This window comes from Hydra vulgaris, chromosome 03 (assembly GCF_038396675.1).
Source record: "Hydra vulgaris chromosome 03, alternate assembly HydraT2T_AEP".
NCBI classification, from domain to species: Eukaryota; Metazoa; Cnidaria; class Hydrozoa; order Anthoathecata; family Hydridae; genus Hydra; species Hydra vulgaris.
The window spans coordinates 32,772,501-32,799,548 of record NC_088922.1 but is presented as its reverse complement, the minus strand read 5'-3'; the positions used below and the strand labels follow the sequence as shown (position 1 = coordinate 32,799,548).

General features: G+C 27.1%; 1 protein-coding gene across 1 annotated transcript in view; it reads right to left on the bottom strand.

Moving 5' to 3' along the window:
- Positions 1 to 2,952: 2,952 nt before the first annotated feature.
- LOC100197273 (SR-related and CTD-associated factor 4) overlaps positions 2,953 to 27,048 on the bottom strand; it is a 65,287-nt gene continuing 41,191 nt past the window's right edge. Inside the window, exons 8-17 of the mRNA XM_065792952.1 lie at positions 21,136 to 21,444; positions 20,816 to 21,060; positions 14,244 to 14,404; positions 13,253 to 13,423; positions 13,014 to 13,114; positions 12,738 to 12,845; positions 7,604 to 7,775; positions 6,243 to 7,528; positions 5,282 to 5,372; positions 2,953 to 4,032 (exon numbers count right to left, since the gene is read on the bottom strand). Coding sequence (XP_065649024.1) covers positions 3,488 to 4,032; positions 5,282 to 5,372; positions 6,243 to 7,528; positions 7,604 to 7,775; positions 12,738 to 12,845; positions 13,014 to 13,114; positions 13,253 to 13,423; positions 14,244 to 14,404; positions 20,816 to 21,060; positions 21,136 to 21,444 — 3,189 coding nt within the window. The 3' untranslated portion in view covers positions 2,953 to 3,487. The remainder of the gene's footprint in view (positions 4,033 to 5,281; positions 5,373 to 6,242; positions 7,529 to 7,603; positions 7,776 to 12,737; positions 12,846 to 13,013; positions 13,115 to 13,252; positions 13,424 to 14,243; positions 14,405 to 20,815; positions 21,061 to 21,135; positions 21,445 to 27,048) is intronic.

Below are 27,048 nucleotides of genomic sequence, written 5' to 3'. Positions count from 1 at the left end.
CTTTAGTAAAATCTTCATTTATATATATTCCTTTTCCTTTAAGGTTTTTAAGTGAGCTTAAAATTTTAATTTATCTTGGTAGTTTAAAAGTTTTACTACGATAGTTCTTGGTGTTTTGTCTCCTTTGTACGACCCAACTCGATGTGTTCGTTCCACAATAATTTCAGTTGAAATTTTAAGGTTGTTTGTAAATATTTTTTTCTCAGATTTCTCACAATCACTCCAACTCCTGGTGAATCTTTCAGACCATCGACTCTAATGTTGTTTCGACGAGAGCGGTTTTCTAAGTCAGTATTTTTCTTGTTTATATTTTTAATTTCAAGGTCATATTTTTTCCTTATCTGTTTTAATTCTTCTTTTATTTTTTCTTCTTGAAAGTTGAGACTTTCTTTCATATCGTTTAAATCTCTTTCAATATTTTTCATATTTACTTTGTTTACATTTAGTTCATTTTCAATTTTGTCCAGTCTATCAGTAATTATTTTTATATTTCCACTTACTATTTGTGTAAAGTTCTTTTCTTGGTCTTTTAATAACTTTTCTGTGTCTTTAAGCAAAGATCTTTTTTGTTCTTCAAACTTGTTTGTAATAATTTTTTCGATACTTTTAATCGTTATTTCCATTTTTTATATAATATTCTCGAAGAGCAGCCAAAAAAACGTGCGTTCACGGCAATGGCACGGCAAAAAAAACAAAAAACCAAAAAAAAAACATCACAATCAGAACATCACAATCAGAATAATGTCAGAATAATGTCAGAATGATAATATCAGAATAATGTCAGAATAATGTCAAAACATCACAATCAGAATAATGACATCACAATCAGAATAATGATTTTGCTCATCGTTAGCGCAAGCTTTTTAAAAGAGTTTCTTCAACCCACTCGGGAGAAATTAGCGTTTCGAATTTTCAATAGACTTTATGTGTTTGCATTGCATCACGTTTTACAATCAACTAGAGAGCAATTAGAGTTTCCTATTTGAAATAACGACAATTTAATTTCAAAAAATGACAAATTTATGAGTTTACTTTGAACCACATTTTATAATCCGCTAGGGAGCGAATAACGATTGTGAATTTTATATACAAAGAGTTAATATTTCTAACATAATTTGATTCGCAGTCAAATGGTAGTATATTAATAAAACGATAGTAATTTTTATTTTACGTTAGTAGTTGTTATTTATTTAATGTCTCTGGGAAACTTATTATATTAATTTATAATATTATATTATAGAAAATTTATTAAAATATAATATCAAATTCCCCGCATTTAATATTAATTTCCCCACAAACAAAACATCATTTACAATACTATTTAGTAGTATACCAACTATACCATTTAGTATACCAACTATACCATTTAGTAGATGTAAATACCGTTAAAATCTGCTCATTAAAACTAAAAAAATAATTTAAATTAACATCATTTTGGCCTCAACACCCATAGTTAATTAGTGTCAAACTTTCCATAGTTAATTAATGTCAAACTAATAATTTAATAATTTCCACAGTTAAACTCCCCATAGTTAATTAGCGTCAAACTTTCCAGCATTCCCTCCCCCCCCCCCCTCTATATTTACTGACATCATTATGGATGACCCCTTAACTGTAATTTTAATTATGACAAAAAATAAGTTAAAAAAAAAAAACAATAGGTCAGAGAAGTTGGCAAGATAAACTTTGTCGAATATGTGAGAATAAAGGAGGACCAATATAAAGTATATTACCCAAAAATAATAATGTATATTACCTAAAAAACCACTACTGTTTTATAGATGAAATGCGATAACTGCATTCCAAATCGATGGTTTAACGTGGAATGGTTTTAGCATAACCAATAATATTCTAAAGAAACAAGTGCTCTATTTACTTGCTCAAATATTTTACTAATGTTGTTAAAATAATCATTTTTAGTTTTTTTTTGATTGTACTTAATTTCGTTAATATTTTAGAATAAATAAAACGCCTTCATAAATAAAACAATAAGTTATTTGGATTAATATCATGTTTTTAGATATGTCTGCCACGATGAGAGTTGATTTTGACATAATTGAAAACTTTGATTCTTAAAAAATAATTTTTTAAAAAACGTTGTCATTGTTAATTGTTTTTAAAAAGCCGGTCATATTAACAGAGAAGTTTAAGAATTAATTTTTTTTTTTGTGGGAAAGTAATTTTATTCAGAATTTAATTAGATTAAAAAATTTTAATCAAATCAATTTGTATAAAAATCAAATCCGACATATCAAATTTTACTTAGAATACCATATCCCCTTCGTATAAGAATCGTATATGACAAAGAAGTTAGTAAAATATAGGATATACTACTATATTTTACTTAGAATATTATATCCCTCTTGCATAAGAATTTTATTTAATGTAAAACTTAGTAAAATATAGGATATATCATTTTTTTACTTTAAATAATATTTTATGCATAAATTCGATCCTACTGTTACCATCTCTATAAACATTGTTTATGTTCGAAAAATATTTCGGACGGCCTAAATGCACTTCTAAATTACGGGTTTCGAACCATGATTTTTAGACCCAAAAATGTGTAACCATGTTCATTTTTTACTGTAGAAATGTAACCGGAGTAGTAGAATAATAAAAAAAAAGAAATATATATCTCAAATTTATGTTGCTAAAATTGCGCCTCAGTGAAGCAATTGCACTCCATGCACGAACATTTTCACAAAATAGGCTTAATTTTGGACCACCCAAAAAACCAGTAGCTTAATTTCATTGTTTTCTACAAAAAAGTAAAATACGATTTTAATTCCGCGACGGCTTGAAATTACGAAGATGTTCACCAATTGATGAACTGTTTAATATTTCCATGTGTTATGAGGCTTTTATTAAAACTTACCACAGGTAATGACTTGTTTATGTCATAATTTCTAAAAAAATAAAAAGTATCTGCCTAAGTCATTAAGATCCCAATTATATTTACCACAAATTTTATTTGTAAGATTTACTCAAAAATCATCCACACAAAAATAGTTAATGTCAAAAAATTTATTACATGGATTTTCTAAATTTGCGCCTATAAAAGTTACAACAAAATTGAGCAAGGAGATAATACTTCACCTAGATTTAAACAATCCATATTCAAATTTTTTGGTTAGCTAGAATACTTTTTAGGTTTACAATTTATCACAAAACAATTTTAATTGCCTAACATTGGTTAATTCAAACTTGTAAAACTTTAAGGTGAAGTATAAGCGGAAACTTTAGAAACACGAGAGTACAAAATATATGACTGATATTATATAGGTTAAAATTTAAAACGTATAAAATCCCAGATGTGATATTTTACATACCATGCAAGATATTCATTTAATGCAATGAGAATTACACGATTATTCTATAGATTCAGTTTAATCTCAACTCAGTTCACTCAGAACTCTATTTTCGATTAAAAGCAGTTTCTTCACTTTCTGTGGTTTATTAAAAACATTACATTCGAACTGTTCCATTACTGATTATTCTCGACTAATTCCTCTTGTTTTTCTTCAACTATTTTACCATTTTTTATACTACCAGCAATGTGTTCATCACAGGCACCCGAAACAGTCTCCTTTGAAATATTTTTTTTATTTCCCGCATCTAGAACAGTTTCCTCCAAAATTATGTTTTTATCTCGTACATCTGTAACATTCTCCTCAATAACTATTGGCTTATCTCTGGCATCTAAAGCAGTTTTATTCGAAATAAAAAGGTTATCATCATTATCCAAAACGGTTTCGTCCAAAGCTATACGTTTATCTCCAGCATTTAAAACGATTTCGTCCAAATATTTATGTTTATCTCCAGTATCTATATTAGCTTCATCCTCATTTAAATGTTTCACATCTATAACGGCTTCCTTTAAAATGTTGGGTTTTGGTTTTTGCTCAATACAATTATCAGCAAGTGTAACTTCTTTGCACAAAACAATGGTTTTTGGCTCAACAATACTTCCAGGAGGTGTCGCTACCTCGCAAACAGCAAGCGGATCATAAAGATCATCACCATCATTATCTAAATGTCAAAGTTTAGAAACAATATTCAACGATTTTAACACGCGCTTTAAGTCGAGTTTTTTCAAGTAAAAGTACAAATAACCTCAAAACTAAAATTATCACAAACCAAAATTTGATAAAATGTTAATAATTTGTTTTAAATCGCCTATAAAATTATATAAATTAACTTTTTTTTTTTTTAACTATTTTAAAAATTTAATCATTGTTTAGTTAATTAATTTTCCCTTCAGAGTCACAAAGACCCCAGTTATGGCTTTTTTTTGTTGTGAAATTGGTAATTCTTTTACAGAGGGAAATTAAATTAAAAATTGAATTTTTTATAATTCGATTATAATAAGGTTGATTTCTACAGCAATTTTATGAAGAACTTATACAATTGTGAACAGGTAGAAAATAAGCAAAAACTTCATCTTTTAGTAAATATATTTTATCTCTTGATAAATATATTTTATCTCTTAATAAGTATGCTTAATCTCTGAGTAAATATGTTTTATCTCTTGATAAATGTTTTATCTCTAAGTAAATGTTTTTTCTCCTAATATGTTTTATCTCTCAATATATATTTTTTATCTCTTGCTAAACTGTTGGTAGTTTAACCAAGCAGCAGCGAATTAAAATTTCATAAAATATACAATTGGCTTATATGCTCATGTATCAACTTTATATATACTCTTGTAGAGTTCAACCAGAAAAATTAACAGAAAAAATAGATAATAATTTGAAACACATTTAGGTTTATAAAGTATTTATTTAAACTTTGAGTTGACAACAACTTTTGTTACCACACAAACCACTTAAAGTAAATAAAGAAACAAGATTGATCAAAAGTTTTAAAAAAAGTTGTTACAATAAGTGTTGTTACAAATAAGTTGTTTCTATATCCCTCCTATTTAGACTAATTTCTAATCGCTTATATCCCTTAATCAATATAAAAAATATATAAATTCTGATATCCTACAGTCATTTTAACCTTCGTGGAATTGTTTAAAGCTAGTAAATAACCCAGTAAAAATAAAGATTTTACTAAAAGTAAAGAAAAAAAAGCTATTTTTATATTTTTTCTTTCAAAAAAATAAAGTTTCAAAGCATATAAAAAGTAAAAAAATTATATTTTTCCTAATAACTTTATACATTATATTTATACGTTTTTGCCTTTTATATTTATAATATATTAATTACTTATATAATTACTACCTATAAAATAATTTACGCAAATTTATTACTTCCTTAAAAATAAAAAAACGAACCTTTATTTTCTTGCTCATTAAAAAATTCCTTGCTATTAATAACCTCTTGATCAGTTGAGAATTCACTGTAGTTCTTGTTAGTTTTGCGTGGCTAAAAAAAATTTAAACTTAAAAAACAAAGCATACTGTACACAGTAAATGTATATGTGGTACTATATAATTTATACAAATAAAATATACATTCTATTTTGCATAATTTATACAAATAAAATATACATTCTATTTTGCATAATTTATACAAATAAAATATACATTCTATTTTGCATACATACGTGATGTAACGTTAGGTTTATGTCACTCAAAAGACAACTGATAATTGAACTACTATTTTAGACATTATTATTTTTTTAAAAATCATTGTGTGCATAGGAAACAAAGGAAAAAAAGGTTAACTACTGTTAGTGAAAAAAAAAAAATTTTTTATAAAAGAATTTTATTCAAAAAAAATTTTTTTTTTCACTAACAGTAGTTAACCTTTTTTTCCTTTGTTTCCTTTTGCACATTTTAAAATAGTAGTTCAATTATCAGTTGTCTTTTGGGTGACATAAACCTAACGTTACATCACGTATGTATGCAAAATAGAATGTATATTTTATTTGTAAAATATACATTCTATTTTGCATACATACGTGATGTAACGTTAGTTTATGTACATATGTATAAATACATATTTTTGAAATTATACTTTGTTAATAAAATACAATTTCAAAAATATGCGGTCAATTTCAAACTAACTGACTTTTTATTTTATTTAGCAAATATTAACTTTATATAAATTTTGAAGGTTTTGTTAAAATAATCACAAAAAAGATGAGAAATTTTTTAAATATAAAACAGTATTATTAATACTTTATTGTAATTAATAAATATCTGGTTGTCCTGTAGAGCAATTGAGTGCTACTTTTTTGTAATTTGTAACTGTAACGCTACATTGTTGACATACTAAAAAAGATTAACCTACCTTCTTTTCGGTTTTCGAGTAATGGGAATCAAAAGCTAATGGTGGTAAGGTTGTATTTTTTTTATCTTTAAACTTAAATTCTGTGTCTGGACCATTATCATGATTTTTGGAAGGTGATTTTCCACTCAATAAACTTTCGCTTGGCCTGCTTAAAGACCTATCTTGAGAATGATTCCTTCTTTCTCTTGAATCATTTCTCTTAACCCAATCATCTCTAAAGTCATCTCTTCCATTACGATCACGCCGATTATTTCTATTTTCATCATTTCTATTTTGACGATCATCTCTACGACCCCTTTCATCTCGTTGTGTGTCACGTTCTTTTCTGTCATCTCTTCTGTCATCTCTTCGTCCATCCCGATCAATTCTATCATCTCGACGATCTTTCTCCTTCCATTCAAATTTATGGGGATCTCGCTCATTGTAATTGCGATTAACTTCTCTGCCTCGCAGATCACGGTCATCTCTGGACCTATCTGGACTTATAGGTTTTCTTTCAACTTGATCTACCTTGTAATCTTGATCATTTTTAAACATATTCGGCTCACTAACTAAAGAAGACTGTTCTTTACAATGCATCTGAGTAATTCCTTGTTCTTTTCGTGGTTCCCATGATGATACAGGACCATTAAAATTAGGGCGTGGCAAAGAGGCTCTCACAGACATTGGAATCCCCTGCATAGGCATGGGCATACCAGAATGATTACTACTTTGCTCAGAAATATGCATGTTGAAGTTACGTGAATTTAATGGTTGCTCTTGCGGAAATCGTGGGCTATTGAAACGATTTTCTGGCGTAAACCAATGTCTTTCAAATGGTGGGCGCTCCCCAGGTAATAGCTGAGACCCAAAACGCTCCCCAGCCATTGGCATGTGATGGCGTTGTGGTTCTCCAGGTGGAACAGGGGGTCTTCCATGAAAAGGAGGTCGATTACCAAAATCACAGTGTTGCATTGAACCATGTGAAGACATTCCTGGCTGAAACTGAGGATGAATCTGTTTAAGCAAATCTCTGGGATCTCGAGGCATGTCATCATGAACATGAAAATTAGGATTATTGTTAATATGTGGACCACCTCCTTGCATTGGAATCATGTGTTGTGGTGGAGGTCGAAAAGGCATCGGCAACATTTGATGTAAAGGAGGGTACTGTCCTCTAAACCCTGGTCCTGGAAGGCCCATCCCTGGTAAAGGTAAAGGACCAGGAGGCATGATAAAAGGACGAGGAACTGACATATCTGAAGGAATAGAAGTTTCTGTTGAGGATTCAAAAAATTCTTCATTATCTAAATAAAGTTAAAAAGGTTAAATACATTTGATCAATATCTGATTAAGTGAATATATACAGATTAAATTTTTACCATTAGGAAGTGTTAATCCTACAGGAAGTGTTACTTCATCAATAATTGAACCTTCTAATAATGCAGGAAGCTCTTGTTCCTTAACTAGGTCATATGGAATATATGCACACCCAAAACTTTCATCCCAAAATTTAGAGTAGGGCTGCAAACCTTTTGCTTGACCCCATTCCATCTAAAAATAGAGGCATCATTTTGTGATATCAAACAACTATTAAAAAAAATTAAAACAGTAAACCAACAAAATATGATATTAAATACCGTATATACTCGCGTAGAAGTCGAGAAATTTTGGACGAAATATTTACTCTAAAACAGCAATTCGACTTATATGCAGAAAAAAAAAACAAATTTATTCCTAGAAATTTTTTTTTATATTTCTTATTTTTTGATTAAAAAATGTTTCATTTAATATTGATTTTGTATTAAAAATGTTTTTTATTAAATTATTAAATTAAAATGTGTTTTATTAATTACATTACAAATATGCTCAAATTAAAATCATTAATTTACAACCACCCAACCGTGTAGGATATTCAAATAGTGTTTTAATTTATTTGAATATTTTTAATTTGTATCAAATAATAAACTGAAGTGTATCAAAAAATGAAACGAAGTCAGAATTCCTACGAAGCTGGATTTAAACTTAAAGCTGTTGAACTTGCTGATATCAATGGTAACTCAAATGCTGCCAGAGAAAATAACATTGATGAGAGGCTTGTGCGTGACTGGCGAAAAAATAAAAAAAATCTTTCTGAAATGCCAAAAACCAAATGTGCAAAAAGAGGAGATATTCCATCGTTTCCTGAATTAGAAAATGAGATTAATGAATGAGTTTTGGACCAGCGACAAAATGGACACAGTCACAAGAGGGTTCATTCGTTTTCGCGCCCTTCAGTTAAAAAAAAGTGAAAAATACCAAAATAAATCAAATATTACCATTTTTAAAGCATCAGCAAGATGGTGTAGTAGATTTATGAATTGAAACTCATTAACACTAAGGCAAAGAACAAAGATTGCACAGAAACTTCCTGCCGTTTTAGAAGATAAAGTTTATTCATTTCATTCTTTTGTCATTAATCTACGGAAAAAACATGACTACTACCTTTCACAAATCGGAAATATGGATGAGACTCCAATGACATTTGATTTGCCAGGAAACCAAACAGTGGACATGATTGGCTCAAAAACAATTATGATCAAAACAACTGGACATGAAAAAACTCATTTCACTGTTGTGTTGGCTTACATGGCAGAAAATGAGCAAATTAAAGCCTGTCATCATTTTCAAACGAAAAACTCTACCTAAAGGTGCCAGATTCCCATCTGGAGTCATTGTTCAACCACATCTAAAAGGTTGGATGGATGAGCAAAGCACACAATCCTGGATAAACAATGTCTGAAACAAAAGACCTGGAGCCACGCAGAGCAAGAGATCATTGTTGGTTTGGGACATGTTTAGGGCTCATCTTACAGATGGTTGTAAGAAAACTGCAGTCGCTCTTAAGACTGACCTTGCTGTAAATCCAGGAGGCCTTACATCTGTTCTCCAGCCATTGGATGTCTGTCTCAACAAACCCTTTAAAGATCGACTTCGCAAGATGTGGACTGAGTGGATGAGTTCTGGTTCAGCAACTCTAACAAAAGGAGGCAACTTGCAAAAACCAGACATTACACTTGTTGCAGCTTGGGTCGATAAGGCTTGGAAATCAATCCCTGAAGAAATGATCAAACATTCATTTCTGAAATATGGCATCAGCAATGCTATGGATGGAACTGAAGACGATGCTTTGTTCGATGATGAGGCTGAAGATCTGGCAGATGTTGAAGCTTACTCGGAAGATAATGATCACACAGATGATCACATTGGAGATGTTTCAGAGGAAATCTACAATGAACTTTTTGATGATTGATCAGATAATTTCAATTTTAATGTTTACCTATGTCTGTACTAATACAAAATGTTTTCAATTTACATAATTCTTTAATTGTGTTTATGTCCTTATATTTACAATAAATGTTTTAAATAATATTTTTGACCGCAATGTTTTATTTTGAATACGCTAGTTTTTAATTTTACTTATACGCGGGTTTCAGATTTTGGACCAAATTTTCACCCTAAATTCCCACTTCGACTTATACGCGAGTATATACGGTATGTAATTTTTCATAATATATCATATTATATCATAGTGGACAATTAAACAGTTTCCATGTTGACAACATCCACATGCCACACTACAATTCAAAAATGAGAAAGAAAAGTCATAAAAATATTATGAAAATTTAACAAAAACTGCCAACACTACAGTCTTGATCAAAAGTTTGGAACATTTTTTAAATTTGCAAAAAAATTTAAAGATTTGTGTAAAAATTCTTTTTTACAATCAAAATTTTGAATAATAAAATTATATGCATACTCGGTGCAGTTAAGGCAATTTTAAAATATTATAGCGTATGTATGATATTTTGTTGACTACAACATATTTCCGTTAAAAAAATTAAAATGATAAATTTTGCAGTATCATAAAATATAAATGTTTATAGCGAAAAAACCCAGACCGAAGATTATTTAAAAAAAAAAAAAAAAATTTTTAAATCACAATCGGTTGTCCAAATTTTAATAGGATTTTAAATAACTACGTTTTTTAGGTAAAATTAACATTATAGTTTAACAATATGATCTGTTCTGATCGTTTATTGGCAATTTTTCTTAATTATAAACTCTTTCTTGGTCGGAATTCTTGTAATTTTTGTGAAAATTATGTTTTGACAATTATAGTTAATATATGTCAGAACCAATTAGAACTAGGATCAATAATAAATTAAGAAACTTTTTAAAATTTTTTTAACTAAACTCATGTTCACGTCGAAGAGCAGAGTTGACCTAAAAACTCCAAAATGCTTTAGATTCTTTATTATGGGTAGTAAAAAGGTTTTGAAAATTAATAAAAAAAAAAAAAAAAAAAGTTTCTTTAAGTATTAAAAAACCTGAAGCAAAAAAAATTATACCACCTAAAGCTCTTGTTTGGACAATACGCTGATAAAATCATGCTAATTTCAAATAAAAGAATTCAAATAATTTGTAGGTAATTTATTTCTTAAACCATTAGATTTAGCCATAACTTGTTAGAAAATTAAATTACTATTTATGGGAAAAACTAATGAATTAACAACACAAAAACATGCTAAGGTTGGTATTTTGCATAAAAAATGATTGACACTGCTATCGCGCTGCATATTTTAATGTAGCACACAGCTGCATCACAAAAACATTGACAACAATATTATGAAACTAGAGACTTAAAATGCAAAACCCAAACTATACAACCAAAGATGAGATCAAAGGGCAGATAATCGCATTCACCTTAATGCAAAAGCGTATCCATTTTCCAATGCTTCTGAAATTTTATCTATAAATACACCTACTAGTTTTAAACCAAGCATTGTGACAATTAGAAGAGATTTTATTAACAATTTCATTTCAAAGAGCCATATTTCTTCCAAAAAAAACAACTTGATTTTTTCAAAAAAATATTAGCAACCATATGGCCTTTTGTCAGAAACGCAAGTACTGGTCAGCAGAAGATTGGAAGGCTGTAATATTTAGCAACAAATTATTAATTGAACAACTTGGTTATTTTTCTACAAGTGTTAGACACCCGCCTTGCCAATCATATAACTCCCAATATTTGTTTTTGACTGTAAACTATTGCTCCAAAATCCTATGGGGTATACCATTACCGCCTATCAAACAATGGCTTATGTTACTAGGCCAAGCTTGTAAGCAGTTCTTTACGAGAAAATGAGATTGAGATGTGTCCCTGACCTGGAAATTCACCCAGCCTTAACTCAAAAGTTGCTGTAATCATCTTTAAAATGAAGATCAGAATTTGAGACCCTTATTTTCTGATGATCTATGAGAAAAAATTAGTCTGGAAAAAAAATTAGGCTGGAAACATAAGTTGAATCTAAATATAAACTCAATTTTTGTTTCATGAATATTTAAGAAAGTTTATTTACCTTATTTCTAACCATTGAGCTAACTGTTTGAAACCATAAGGACAAATATCAAGTTATTAAATTAAGCAAATATTTACTGTTTTATAGTTATTCTTTTTGTCAAGTATCATGATGACTAACATATGTTAATAAAATAAATGAACAATTTAGCGTAAACTACTTTTTAAAACAATGTTTTAGAATTTTGATTGTGACTAGACTTCTTGGACAACATTGATAAAACTAGCACTGGAACAACATGAAACTAGCGCTGGAACAATATGAAATATTTACTAAAATAACTGGAATAACAAATATAACGATACTGAAAAAAAGCCAGTAACAAATAAAAAAAAAAAAGTAACTTTGAAAAAAAAAAAAATTACTAATACTAATGTATCACAAAACTAATTTAATTTAAAATAGTTTAAATAAAATATGTTTAAACATAAAATAATTAAAAAAATATAAATCTTTTTTTTGTCAATAAATAATAAAAATATCAAACATTTAACTTTGTTTTCTTAAACATAAGAAATATTTGACTGTTTTATTTCTTAAATTTATGTTTTTGCATGTAACTATTTCTATTGTTAGAAATTTTAAATAGTGCACAAATAAAAAATGCTTAAAGAGAAAAGTATTTTGCTCACATTTTTTCCTTTTGTTTTGATTGCTAATTTGTATGTTTTTTAATGTGGCAATTCTTATTATTAAGAGGACAATGTCTTTGCAAGCTAGCAAAGATATTGTCCACTTAATAATAAGAATTGCCACATTAAAAAACATACAAATAAATCCAAACAAGACAGCTACTGTCAGTTTTGACTTTAAATTGACAAAAGCAAAGCGCATTTTCAGTAAAACTCTAAACAATTAACTGATAAATATAGATTTAGCAGGTTTACATTTTAGACTGACAATATAATCGTTGGCAAACAACCAACCAGACAGTAGTACTTGCAACTAAATAAATCTCAAACTTTAACAAGATTCTTAACAAATTATACACTTTTTATTACCTAAGTTTTTTAAAATCATTGAATAAAGACTGTACTCAACCTAATGTCTGACAATTTTTTTCAGCCTAGTATGAAATTTTTTAAATCTCTGTCTAAAAAAAAAAGAAGCTTACCTTAACATCATATCCACCTATACGCTTGTTTTTTAAGTGACGTAATGCTCTCTCAGCTTCAACTCTACTTTTCATAGTAACAAAGGCACAACCACGAGCTTCAATGTACTAAAATTTTTTATACAATTATCTTTTTAAAATATGTTACTCATAGTATTTAAAACCTAACATTTTTATATATTAAAAGTATAAAAATTTATGTATGAAACTCATATATGTAGTATAAAAGTTAGGAATGGAAACATAAACACAATTTTAAAACCAATATAAACTTACATCAATAGATTTTATTTCGCCATACTGTTGAAATGCATCCTGAACAACATCTATTGATAAATTCTTTGGCAAACGACCAACCCAGACAGTAATACTTGCAACTAAATAAATCTCAAACTTTAACAAGATTCTTAACAAATTAAAACCACTTTATATTACTTAAATTTTTAAAAATCATTGAAGAAAGACTGTACTCAAATTTTTTAAAAACTTGAAACAACACTATAAAAAAACACTACCAGTAACTCGATTTTTCTTTGGTGGAGGCATATTATTTCTGTGCTCCAATAATAATCTTGTATTATTTTCTATTCTACTTTCGATTCTACCATGATTTTTAGGTGATTCCTGGTTATGTTGAACTTGCTCAGTAAAAGCTTGCCACCTTGACCCATGTTGCTTACTTTCATCTACATTATATTTAATTGAAAAGTTAACAAAAAGAAAAAAAAGTAAAACAAAGCAAATAACAAAAAACAAACACATGTATAAATTTTGGCAAAAACTTTTAAATATTATCTTCAATGAAATATATTTATATTAATGTTTTTGGATGATACACTTTTAATACATGGTTGGATTTAATTTAATTACAATGGTAACTTTATTTTCATTCTTTTTTAACCCTACAAATAAATAATCTTGAAAATTAACCTTTAAAAGACCACTGTAAAGAGAAACAAATCTTTGAAAGAACACTGCACAGAGAAACAAATTGAGCACAGTACTTTAAAGAACATGGTGAGATGAACTCAGTATTTTTTTCAACATGGTAATAAAGTAGTGGCGTAGATGGCAAAAAAAAGTTTTCTGATATTAAAATGAGGTTTAGCTAGTGTGTTAAGGTGTATATAGTTATCAATTATAAAAAATTTCTCAATGACAAAAAATTAAACTCTTATAATGATGATTATCGCAAAGGTTTTGAATATTTTGTAAGAACGACATGTGGATGATTTTGAATATTATCATTGTAAGAAACAAGTGGTTTATTGTTAAAAACTATAAAAATTTCTTGCAAAAATCAAATATTGTTAGCAATAATTAGTGTTATTTGTAAGAAATAATGTGGTTTGTTGTTAAAAAGTTATTATATTTGTAACAAATAATATGTTGTTTGTTGTTAAAAAGTTAATATTTGTAAGAATATGTGATTTATTTTTAAAGAGTTGTATTTTCGAAAATAATTTGCTCTACTTGTAAGAAATGATAAATACTAAAATAATTTACTTAAGTGAATTTCGTCATCATTGTCTATCTGCATAGCATCATCATCTTCTTCGTAATTCTTTCGCAACTGGTCCTCATATAGATCAATCAACGGCTTTTTCTTAGGAGGACCTTCATTTACAGAGTAATGTTCTTCTCGAATTTTTGGTGCTGCTGTAATGCTAAATAATTTATATAAAAGGTTATATAAATATTCATTATATTTTAGAATTTAATTCTAAACTTATTTTTTAATAAAGAATTTAATTATTTTTTAAGTTGAAAAAGTTTTTTGTTAGCAGTTTTATACAATTATATTTATATGCTGCATATATAATACATAGCTAGTTATAGTAATCACAAATGATCATTTCTTTACGAGATTTTATCTCTTATTATGCCTACTTAACTACTCAATACAAATTAATGATGGTCAAATGTTAAGTCTAATTTGTAATATAAAGTTCCTATAATGGTTTGGTACAGTGCTTTTAAAAGCAGGTAAATTTTTTCATGCATTTTCAAAAAGATTTATTCTCTGAAATTCAATCAGAGAAGTTTTCAATGAGACCTACTAAAGCCTCAAAAAAACATTATAAACATTCAAACTGTAATGAAAGCCAAAACCTCATTTCACAAGAATTAACATTCATAAGTTTTCTGCAAGTTTCAATTTAATTTACTTTTAACTTGGTCTAACGTAACAAATAACGGAAATACCACAGTACTTTTTTTCAAAAGAACATAAAATGAATTACTGAAAATTATTCTTATTGTAATGTAGTAAAAGCCTACAAACAAACGAACTACAAATGGACTTATTTTTATTCAAAAAAAAAAAAAAAAACTTTTTTTGATCACCTGTAAGTTGTTAAGCTTCTGTAGCAGTAAGTATAACTAGCCGACCGGACCTGTGAAAATATTGGTCTTTGTAAGTCTATTTCACATCAACCTTTTCTCTACTTTTTTCTTATATGTCCTAATTTCCAGACCCGTAAAATACGAGTCTTTACCAAACCTATCATTTCTAAACTTATCTATTCTACACCAATCATTTCTATACCTATTCCTTATTTACTTCAATATTTTTTAGTAAAATAATTCATTCTAAAAAATTGCTTTAAGAGCAAAAAAATTAACACGCACACCTTTTCCGCATACATAGAGCTAATAAGAGATTCATAATTAGGTTTGTTTTTATCCTAAATGTATATCATTAATAGCTCAGTGATTTAGTGTGCTGTCATCAGTCTCGTTTTGGGGGGTTTAAGACCTCCCCTTAGCATAATAAATTTTGAAAACTTATCATATGCTAAAGACGCTTACACTTATAGACATATACATAATGCTATACAAATGGCTAAGTAAAAACTAAAAACTAAGAAGATCTTAGACCATTAAAAACTATGGATGTGACTGTAGCTATAAAATGCTAATCTAAAAGTTAAGCCAAAAAAATTTTGCGCAGTGATGCTAGTTTGTGGCAAAAGTTTTATACGCCAAGTTTGCTTTCACATATATCTTACATTTTTTGATTAATTTTAATTATGGTGCATACAAATGCACAAAAAGATATAAAACTGGTACAGATATACCATTTTACAGATAAGAGTTAGTATTTACTACAACAGTAATAAATAAATAGTTGAAAAACAAAAACATAGCAATTTAGTATTTATTAGAATCTATCCCATAAAAATTTATTCTTCATATTTTTAATAAAAGGAATTTTCATAAAAAAAAATTTAAATAAAATCTTATTTCTAGTAAGTTTTGTTTAGTTTTTTTGCCACAAAGTGACGCCACACACACAAAAAATTTTGGCTTTAATGATTTACAAAAAAGGCCATATCAATGGTCTAAGGAGAAGATGGGCAAATCTAAAATTGAAGTTTCAAATTTTCCACTTGGATGAGACAATATGTTTTCTGCTTTTTCAATCTTGTCAATTTTTTAAATTATAATAACTTAAATACAAAAATTTAAAACAAAACAGCTTGAGCAAAAAAAAACTTGTAACTATTAGAAAAGTTTTTTAATATTACACACGGCCCTGTATAAAACGTTATATAAGTGGATTTTTTACATTTGCATATAACATATTTTTATATATATGCTCAACTTTATTCCTATGCAATAGAGTTGCACTTATTTAGAAAACCTGCCTGAAAAGTTGATTAATTGCAATTGATATAAGAGTTTATAAAATGGTTTGTTTTTCAATTATATGCATAAATTCGATAGATCAGTGGTTTAACGCACTGTCATTGGTGCTGTTTTGCGAGAGGTCAAATCCGCCTCTTAACAAAATATATTTTCAATTTTTTCAATCTGGCCATATTCATTTACAGCAAAAAGGACTTGTAACTGTTAAAATAAACATTAAAGTTTTTTCTAGTTACGGGCTTTTTTTTGCCTCCACAGCACCACTATCTAGAGTAGCAGGACTGTCTTTCCTGAAATTTTTTCTTTATTAAGTTTTAGAGCATAACTTTTTTTCAGACCATCCGCAGCTTATTAGGATTAATTACCTGACCACATTAATAACATAAGTATCTCAATCATGGCACATACGCAACAAATTTCTCCCGGTGTTTTAAGAATTTTAGTTTTTTTAAAAATCCTTTTGTTTGTTATAGTGTATAATATCTTTACATATGTAATGTATACAATATCTATAAAACTTTAAAAGTATTTTATTTTGTATTTTAAAAAATTGAAAATTATTAAAAAAAAAGTTGCCAGTGGTAGGATTCGAACCATTATTCTATTGGTTCAGAAGCTCTGCGAACTAACAACTCATCACACTGGCATGTTGACTAATAAAAATTTAAAAATATATAATAAACAAAAGACTTGATAAAATGAAAATAAATGCTGTAGATCAAAATTAACGAGATGTTGACGCAAATTCAATTTTCAAGAGAAAGTTTACAACAATTCAATTAAAAGATTGTTATACTGACTAGTAGTACCATGCTCAATTTGTTTCTCTGTGAAAAGTTAAAAGTCATAGAGTTGAAGGTAGGGAAAAAGAGAAAATAAATAATCGGAATAGTAGTAACTTAATATATATATATCAAGGCTCAAATTAAGTAATATTTGAATTAAGTGCGAATTGCAATATCTAAAAGTGCAAACTTTTTATAAACTCTGTTTTTATAACTAATATTGATCTATTATTAATGATATTTTTATTATTATTAAAAAATACGATTTAAACTTTAATACTTGAATTCTTTTTATAAATCATCCGACAACACTCAAAAATAAAGCATACAGTATGATCTAATATTAAAAAAACAACCACAAATTGCAACAGACTAAAGGAATTTAGCGGTGATCAAATATATAAAATGAAAGAAATTGAGAAATAATATATAAATTAATTTTATATTTAAATCTTATTCAATACTTTCTTAAAAGTTAAATGTTCATAACACTCTAGTAGATATGTATATAAAATACAGAGGAGTTTAAAACATATAAAAACTAATTTAAACTCTTTGAAGTTATTTTAAAACAAAACAAAAAATTTTTAATAACTTATTTTAAGATACATCTTTATTATTATTATTTTTTTATTTTCAATTATTTAATTTCTAATTAAATAATTGATAATTAAATCTAAAACATTTAAATTTTTAAATAAATAATTCCTCTAAGTTTCTGTTTAAACAAAAATCGATTTTAATGTTTCATACAATACACAAATAGCTTTAGTATAATTTTTTATCGGTTAGTTTTTAAATTACCGTGCAAATTCTTTGGACCTTTAGAATTATTATTTTTTTTCCTATAACTTTATTTTTTATTTATAATACATAAATTACCTGGAGTTTAAACAAGCAATAATTTAAAATAAGTTTTGACTGTTATTATTTTTACAGCAGTAAATTTATTGTGTGTGTGTGTGTGTTTATATATATATATATATATATATATATATATATATATATATATATATATATATATATATATATATTTATATATATATACACACACACACATATATATACATATATATATATATACACACACACACTATAACTTATAGAAGATTCAGCAATTAGATATTAGAGTGTAAGGTAAATGATAAGCATCACAATATTAGAAAACAGTATAGTTATAGCTAATCCTATCATTTAGCCCAAAAAATTTGGCTTCAGTGACATTTTTTGTAGACTAAAACCAGCTGCAATTTTCTAATTCAGGGGGCTGTATTTATGTATATGTGTACGTATGTATGTATGCATGTATGTATGTATGTATGTATGTATGTATGTATGTATGTATGTGTGTATGTATGTGTGTATGTATGTGTGTATGTATGTATGTATGTATGTATGTATGTATGTATGTATGTATGTATGTATGTATGTATGTATGTATGTATGTATGTATGTGTGTATGTATGTGTGTATGTATGTGTGTGTTTATTTATATATATATATATATATATATATATATATATATATATATATATATATATATATATATATATATATATATATATATATATATCGAACTTTTATCCCTTTCTAATCGGAAATGAATTTAGGAAACATAAATAACTATTTTAAAAGTATTCTCATTTCCTCTTAACACTTAAACATAAATAGAACTTATATTTAAAATATATTTACTTTATTTAATAAAAGAAAAGTTAAATTTGTTTACTAATTTAATCCGCTGTTTGTAAAAATCATATTTGTTTACAAATTTAATCCGCCATTTGTAAAAAAGGGCAAAAGATGCTATACTTTTTAGATCGAAGTTAGACATCTAGTTAACATAATATATCATTGGGTTAGGCATAATGGCAATGAGTATATATTAAAAAAAACTTATATTAGATTGGTTATTATTATTGGAGTTTTTTTATATTTTCTTAGATGTACTTTTCCTACACATAGCATATATTTTTTTCTTGTTGCGCACAGATTTAAGGTCTTGTTACAAAGGAAAATTTAACTAAAAAATTTTTTCAGAAAAATTTAACTAAAAAGTTTTTTCAAAAAAATTTAACTGAATTTTTTTTTAGTAACTAAAAAAAACAAAAACACAATAAATAACAATCACTTAATTTCACAGTAAAAACACAAAAATAATATATCAAAGAATATTTATTAATCAAATTTACACAATAAAAAATTATGCTGGGTTAATATATTCAGCTGCAAATATACTAAGCAAGTACACACACAAAAAAAAGAGTGAAAGAATACGTCATTTATTCTTCATTTTTCTTAAAATTAGTTTTAAATATGACAAAGATGCTGGTGAAAAATTATGCACAAATATTTGGATAATTCCAATAGGACCTATACTTCAATAAAAAAATATTTGAAATATATCCCTACAATATTGGTCATGTTATTTATCATTCTTCGCAAACAAAATTAGTTAAACCTGATGAAGGAAGGAATGCAAACCTGATGGTGGAAGGAAGGAGGGTTTTTAAGATAAAAAATTAGTTAACAGTATTGAGATTAACCCAAGTGTCTCACTCAGAGAATGCACAAAAAGATAGAGTTTCTCTTTTGTTGTTAAAGTTCAAAGTAAACTTGGTTTATATTTTTTCAAAGCATAAAGAGTTTTGAAATTCAAAAAGAAAAGAAAAAAGAATCAGCTGCAGTTGTAAAAAAAATTTATTTATAAAAAAAATTTTGTATTATTGAAGACGATGAGACTTCAATATCAAGTACAACCAAATTCCAGGTACTGTCTATTTATTGCTAAGTATAAAGTAAAAGCGGATAAGAAATTTATTATTATTAATATATAATTAATACATAAGTTTAATCAAAAAGTGTTGATTTGACAAGCTATTTGCAAACTTGTAAAAAATCACCTTATGTTTAGATTCCACACTTTCTGGTCAATATATGATAATAATGATAAAAATATTTTAATAAATCACATAATATACCTGTGTTCCAGCCTGATTTGGCTTCAATTCATAGTAAATTAGTTATGGAATGGTATAAAAAAAAATGATGTGATTGTGGTGCCTAAAACAGCAAACCCTCAGAACTTGACTACTTTTTCTTACAGTAATTATAACTGTAAAAATTATATAAATAATAAACATATAAATAATAATTATTATTGCTATTTTTGATATTTGATTCCTATTTTTATTATTGCTTATATTTATCTTTATAGATAAATGTATTTATGCATAAATTAGATCATTTAGTACTATCATGTATCTTCTTTTATATATTACTCTTTATTAATACCATCAGGTATTTACTCTATATTAGTACGTTGTATCTTCAAATAACTCTAAATTAGTATATTGTATCATCAGGTTTTTATGTCTCAACAAAGATTTTAAAATTTAATTAAAGCATCAATATTTTTTATTCTGTGCACAAGCTTATGGATATCACCAAAGCAAAAGTTTAAAATTTCATTAAATGCTTAAAATAATTAATAAATTTCTTGGAAATATTTTATTTTATTGCATTGAAATCATTTAGTTTTAAACATTTATGAGTAGTTATTTCTGATAGCTTTCTACTTTCACATTTTACTTTGCGTACATGCTTTATTTAAAACGAATCAGTATGAATTTAATGTAAAACCTTGATTGATGGTCTTCTCCATGATGATACTTTCTTCCTTTTTTGTTTTCATCACCCTCATCAAATGGTGCTGGTTGTTGTGGTAATTGATGTACTGGTTGCTGTGTTACCTGATGTACTGGTTGCTGCGACAATTGATTCACTGGTTGCTGTGGCAATTGATGCACTGGTTGCTGTGGTAATTGAAGTATTGATTGTTGTGTAGATTGTAAAGTTAATGGCTGTGATGATTGCTGTGCTAATTGCTAAATCAAATGATTTAATCAAAACCAAAATGATCATAATACATAAAAGAATATAGAAATATTAAACTGAATTACCTGTTTATTGACGGTATTATCTTCAGATGATTTACCAATATCACTGTGTTGTCGTGGATCCTTTTGTATAAAACCTTTAGCTGTTTGAATTAACTGTTGAAAATTCTCAAGAAATTGAGATTCAGCTGCTTGTTTGCTATTAGGTTGAACACTATCTTCTGAACTGGCTAGTAATGCTAACGTTGCCTTATCTTTTTCAAGTTGTAAAGTGAGATCATGTATATGAGAAAGAATACTTAACTGAGGATTTAATGCTTGGTTTAACTGAGGATTTAACGCTTGGTTTAACAATGGATTTAGTGGCGTGATCTAAAGTTTTACACAATATTTAAACAATTATTTCACTTCTTTTATAACAGATATTTTTTTAAATATCAATTTGTACATCATAAACAAATTTAGAGCAACCAGCTCTAGTATATAAAGTTTTGTTGTTAAAAATTACTATAATTAATACTTATAAAAGGAAAAAACTAATTATTAGTCTTAAAAAAAAAAATTCTTCATTATTTAAAATAAAAAATAAAAAAATGTTAATATAACCAAAATTAATTAAAATCATGGTCATGGTAAGTCTATTCCACACCAACCACTTATTCCTTATATAGTTGTTTTACTTTAATATCTTTTAGTAAGTGTTTGAAAATAAATTCTTTAAAATTTTTGCTTTGAGTTAACAAATAATGTTCACTACTTTATAACTTCTCATTGTAAAATTGTAAACTTCTATAAAAAAGCTGGGACAGGCTTATTAATTTTTTTCTTTATTATAATTTTATTGAACTTTTTTTCCAGACCATTGGCAGCTTATTAGGAACTTGCCTAGTTTGGATGCAAAGTCTTTTTTTCCTATATGAAAGAAAGTTGTCTCTTTAATGTGAGTGAAACGTGGAGAATTAACTAATTACCTAAACATATATATAACTTAAGTATCTTTATCATGACATATGTGCAACATATTTCTCCCAGTGTTTTGATGTTTTTAAAAAATTTAAGCTTTTTAAAAAATTCTCTCCCTTTTGTTAGTTATAGTATATATTATCTTTATATATGTTATGCATATAATATCTATAGAACTTTTGAAATGCTTTATTTTTTATTTTAGTAAAAAAAGTAAAAAAATAAAAAACTATATGTGCAAGCAAAAAGATTTGAACCCGCACACTGAACTTCAGAAGTGCAGCGCACTAACTATGTCAGCGACTATACTATATTATACTAAAAAATACTATAACTTTAAACACTATTCAATAAAAAATTCAATATAACTTTATAAAACAGCAAATAAATGCTACAAATCAAAATTAAGAAGATATTGCCGCAATGCAATTTAAAGTAAAAGTAAAACTGTAACTATTTGAAGTTTTCATAAGTTAGATATTTGCAAACACTTTTGTTCACATTTTCTTACTAAAAAAGTGCTGCAACTCTTTCTTGGCATTAACTTAACTTTTATGGTTGCCATGAGTTCTGTGCAAACACAACAAATGAGCAACTGCAGCAGCATTAAGTTTAATAACAATATGTTATAGGTTTTTTTTATTTATATTGTTTAAAGAAAGTAACTGAAACATTTTCCTTGGATTATTCACAAAATATGCCATACAATAAGGAAGGGCGGGGAGGGGTGATGCAGGTTTACAATTTTATGATAATTAGTTACAAGAGCAGGAAGGAGAGGTTGGCATTCGATTGATTACGATTTTGTGATGCAACATATTTCTTTTTAGTTTTAAATATAGAAGAATTTTTTTTAATTAAAAGAGTGCCTTGCCAAATATGAACCCTTCGTTGATGTATGTGCATATTCACTGTAGTTATATTTATTATTATAAACCAAATAACTTTATTTGTTTTTATTAAATATCATTATAAATCAGATATCGTTATTCTTTTGTTTAGTTGCTGTAAACTTATACAAATTTATATAGAACTGTAGCAGCAACTGTAGCAATAACTGTAGCAGTGCAAAAAACTATATTAAATTTTAATAATTAAAATTTGTATGTACTGAAATAAATGAATTCGTTAACTAAAATTAGGGAAAAAAAATTAAAATATAACTATACTTAAAACTACAAAAAAAGTTTGTTTTATTTATTATTATTAATACATTTTTGTACAAATATTTATAAAATTTATTTAGACTTTGAAAAACAGCTCATTTATTTACATAATTATATTTTGTATTTTACAAAAAAAAAAAACAAAAAAAAAAACAAGTATTTAAAAATGTTTACGAAAGGAATTTATGTCATTTTAAAGGATATTTACACACCATTTTAAATAGCATTTAATCATTCTTGACAAAATGTCCAATTTAAAAGAAATATGGTCTTTAATTAGTAAGAATAATACCAAAACATGTAATCTCAAATCCCATAAAGCAATTATAATTAACTATATATAGGGTCATTCCATGCCAAATGGACCAAAATTTTAGGATTTCAACATGGAGCCCTCCAGATTTTGATAAAACTTGGTGGGTTCGCTAATATCAATGAGAAAAGCAATTCTTGAAAATTTCAGAGCAAAATCTTTTGTGGTTCATGAGATATGTTCATTTGAAATGTCTAATTTTTCCAAAACGAAAAACTTCAGTAGAAAAAACATGTTTTGTTCATACTTTAAAGCTCTATATTTTAAAAACAAAATTTTAGAAAACTTTCTAGTTCTTTTAATTGTATACAACTTTAGACTTAAATAAAACTTTTGTCATATTTTTTCCATAATTGCTACCTAAAAAACCTAAAAAGTCGTTTGCAAATATAACAAATATAAGTTGATTTTTGATGATTCAAAAATCTGCAACTTAAGAAGTGAAAAGACATTTTTTTAGTTTCTATAAATGGTAGGCTTCCAAATTTTAATAAAATACAGTTCAGTAAAAAATTATGGACTTCTAAAAATGGCTGCAACTAAAACTTTAGAAAATATGCCTCCACTTTAAACCACCGGTAACCTTGTATCAACACTTGTTTTAATAAGATTTTTTTTTCTTCTAATTTAATAGACTTTATTAAAGTAATTTTAGAAAAAAAAAATAGTGGGTACTCATGAGGAAGCTACAAAATGAGAACAATGAAAATTGCCCAAAATGCATTAAAAACAATAACAATAATAATAATAAAAATAACAATAATAAAAATAAAGTTGTTGCTGTACTTTAGTTTGTATTATATATTGTTATACAAAGTATGCATGAATTTAAAAGTATTTCATAAAAGTATTTCAAAAAAATGTCTGATGCATGAAGTGTCTATATAAACAAACAAAGAATTCAGCATACACATTCAAGGCTGTGACATAAGGCAAGCAAGTTATTGAATGTTCTTTTATATCTTTTATACTTATTTATTGTGCCAAAACTTATGGAAACCTTATCAAAACTCATATTTAAATCAATCTTTTTAGATAATAATTTAAAAAAAAAGAGGCAAGTGCACCATTAGATCTAACTCAATGTTGCATTGGAAAAGTATTAAATAAAGATTGTCATGAAGTAAAATTTACCAAAATCAAAAAAATTAATGGTTTTGAGGAATTAACAGAAAAAGATCAAGAACTTGTGCACTTGCGGTGTAAAGAAAATTACATTCAAACTATTTGTAATCACTATGAAAAAATCTAATCGGATAGATTTGAGATTTCGTATGGCAGAAGCTTTTGTTGAAATCCATTTAACAAACACAAAATTAAATTTAAAAGAATTTAAAAATAAATTGACAATTAATTTTTAAAAAGATAATGGCTTATTTAATGTTTTATCATTTTGTTAATTTTTAGAATCTATCCGAATAATCAGGATGTTGTGAAGGAGTTTGATTTAATACCTGGTAATAAACTTTGTACAGAATGTCAAAAAATGTTGTATTTAAAAAATAAAAAGATTACGGAAACAATTCATGTCCAACATAAAGATAATGATTTTAATAAGACTAACATTAAAAAAATATTTTTTAATTCAAGCATTAATAGTCTTGGTTGTTCACCTCTAAAACTAGTAGCTTATAAAGACAGGGTCAGCTATACAAAAAAGAAAATGAACAAAATCCATACTGCAATCCAAAAGAAAATGACTGTTTTGGGAGTTTCTCCAGGTTTAATTAAGGATGAACCAAAAACCAGAGTTGTGTTGCAAAAGTAAACAAGACTTGGACTCATTAATGGAATTATTCAAAGAAAAGTTTGATGTTTCTTCAAAATTAGGAAAACCTAAATTACTGACTTTGGTTCCTTAGAGTTGGAACATTAATTATACACAAAACTATTTTTCTGCTTCCTTAAGAATGATAAAAGCTGCAAATTATTTGAAACAAATGAATGGGTATTGCAAAGTATTTGAAGCAAATGCATAATAGCAGAACCATCTAAAAAAGAAGGAAGATCTATTAGTGTGAAAGTAAAAAATCAAGTTTATAAATTTTACTAATCAGATGAATACTCTCAAATGTGTCCAGGTATGAAACAGTATGTCTCAATCCAAGTTGGTGGTAAAAGACAACATTTTCAAAAAAGAATTCTATTAGTTAATATAAAAGTATTTTATTTTGAGTTCATTAAAATTTCCTTTGACACCAAAATTGGGTTTTATAAGTTTTGTGAACTTAGACCAAAGCGATCTTTTCCTATTGGAGGTGCTTCAGGTCTCTATTCAGTATGTATTACAAACAGAATGCAAAACTTTAGGCGTTAAAAATACCAGATATTTCAGACTATAAAGAACTCTTGACATTAGTTGTATGTGACTTAACATATTGAGACTGCATGCTACACAGTTGCGATAACTGCCCAGATATATTTGCAGCATATTTGCAGATATATTGCAGCATATTTGCAGCATCTAAAAATAACAAAAATACCAAGTAAAAATTTTTTAGTAATACTAAATTTTGCTGAAAATTACAGTTTTTTAATTCAAGGTGCAGTACAAGGTTTCCATTTGAAGTCAAGCAACATTGCATCCTTTTATTATTTACTATATGGAAGAAAATAAGATAAAATGTAAAAGTGTTTGTATTATTTCAGATCATTTGCAAGACAATACAAACTCAGTTCATTGTTTCATTTATGAAGTAATAAAACATTTAAGAGCTGATGCCTTATATTAACCATTGCATTTATTTTAGTGATGGTGCAGGTTCACAAAACAAAAATTATAAAAACATATCTAACTTATGTCACTATGAACAAGATCATAAAGTATTTGCAGAATGGCATTTTTTTTGCTACATCACATGGAAAGAGTGCTTGTGATGAAGAGTGCTTATGATATTAAATATTAGGTAAAATATATTAAAAGTCTTTTATTTCAATTTTACCTAATATGCTATTTATACATATTATATCCCAGGGTTTTGGAGCCAAGATTAAAAAATGGCTCCAACTCCAGGATCTGGCTCCATTGAAATTTTTAGCTCCAGCTCCGGCTCGGAGCAGCTCCAGTAGAAACAAATCAAAATAATAAAGTATTTTATAAAATATAAGGTTTTGGTTTTGGTATCAAGATTGCTTGATATAAACTCAATTGCAGAAAATTCTTAACACTCAATCTACACATATAATATCAATACCAAAGTATAAAATGCTTTATTTAGAAATGATAAAACTTTAAATGACATTAATTTCAGTTTAATGAAAAAAAAAATTTTCATATTAAAAATAACTTCATAGAACCCCTTTAACAAAAAATACTTATACTTTGATCTTCCAAAATTACCAAAGAAAGGAGCAAGCTTAGTGCTGGTTCCGGAGCCAGTGCCACCTAGAAATATTTCAACTCCAGCTCAGCTCCTTATAAAAACACCAGCTCCAGATAGTTCCGGCTCTAATTTAAAACTCCTTTTAAATTCATACATACTTTGTATAACAATATACAATATTGTATAACAATATACAATATAAACTAAAGTA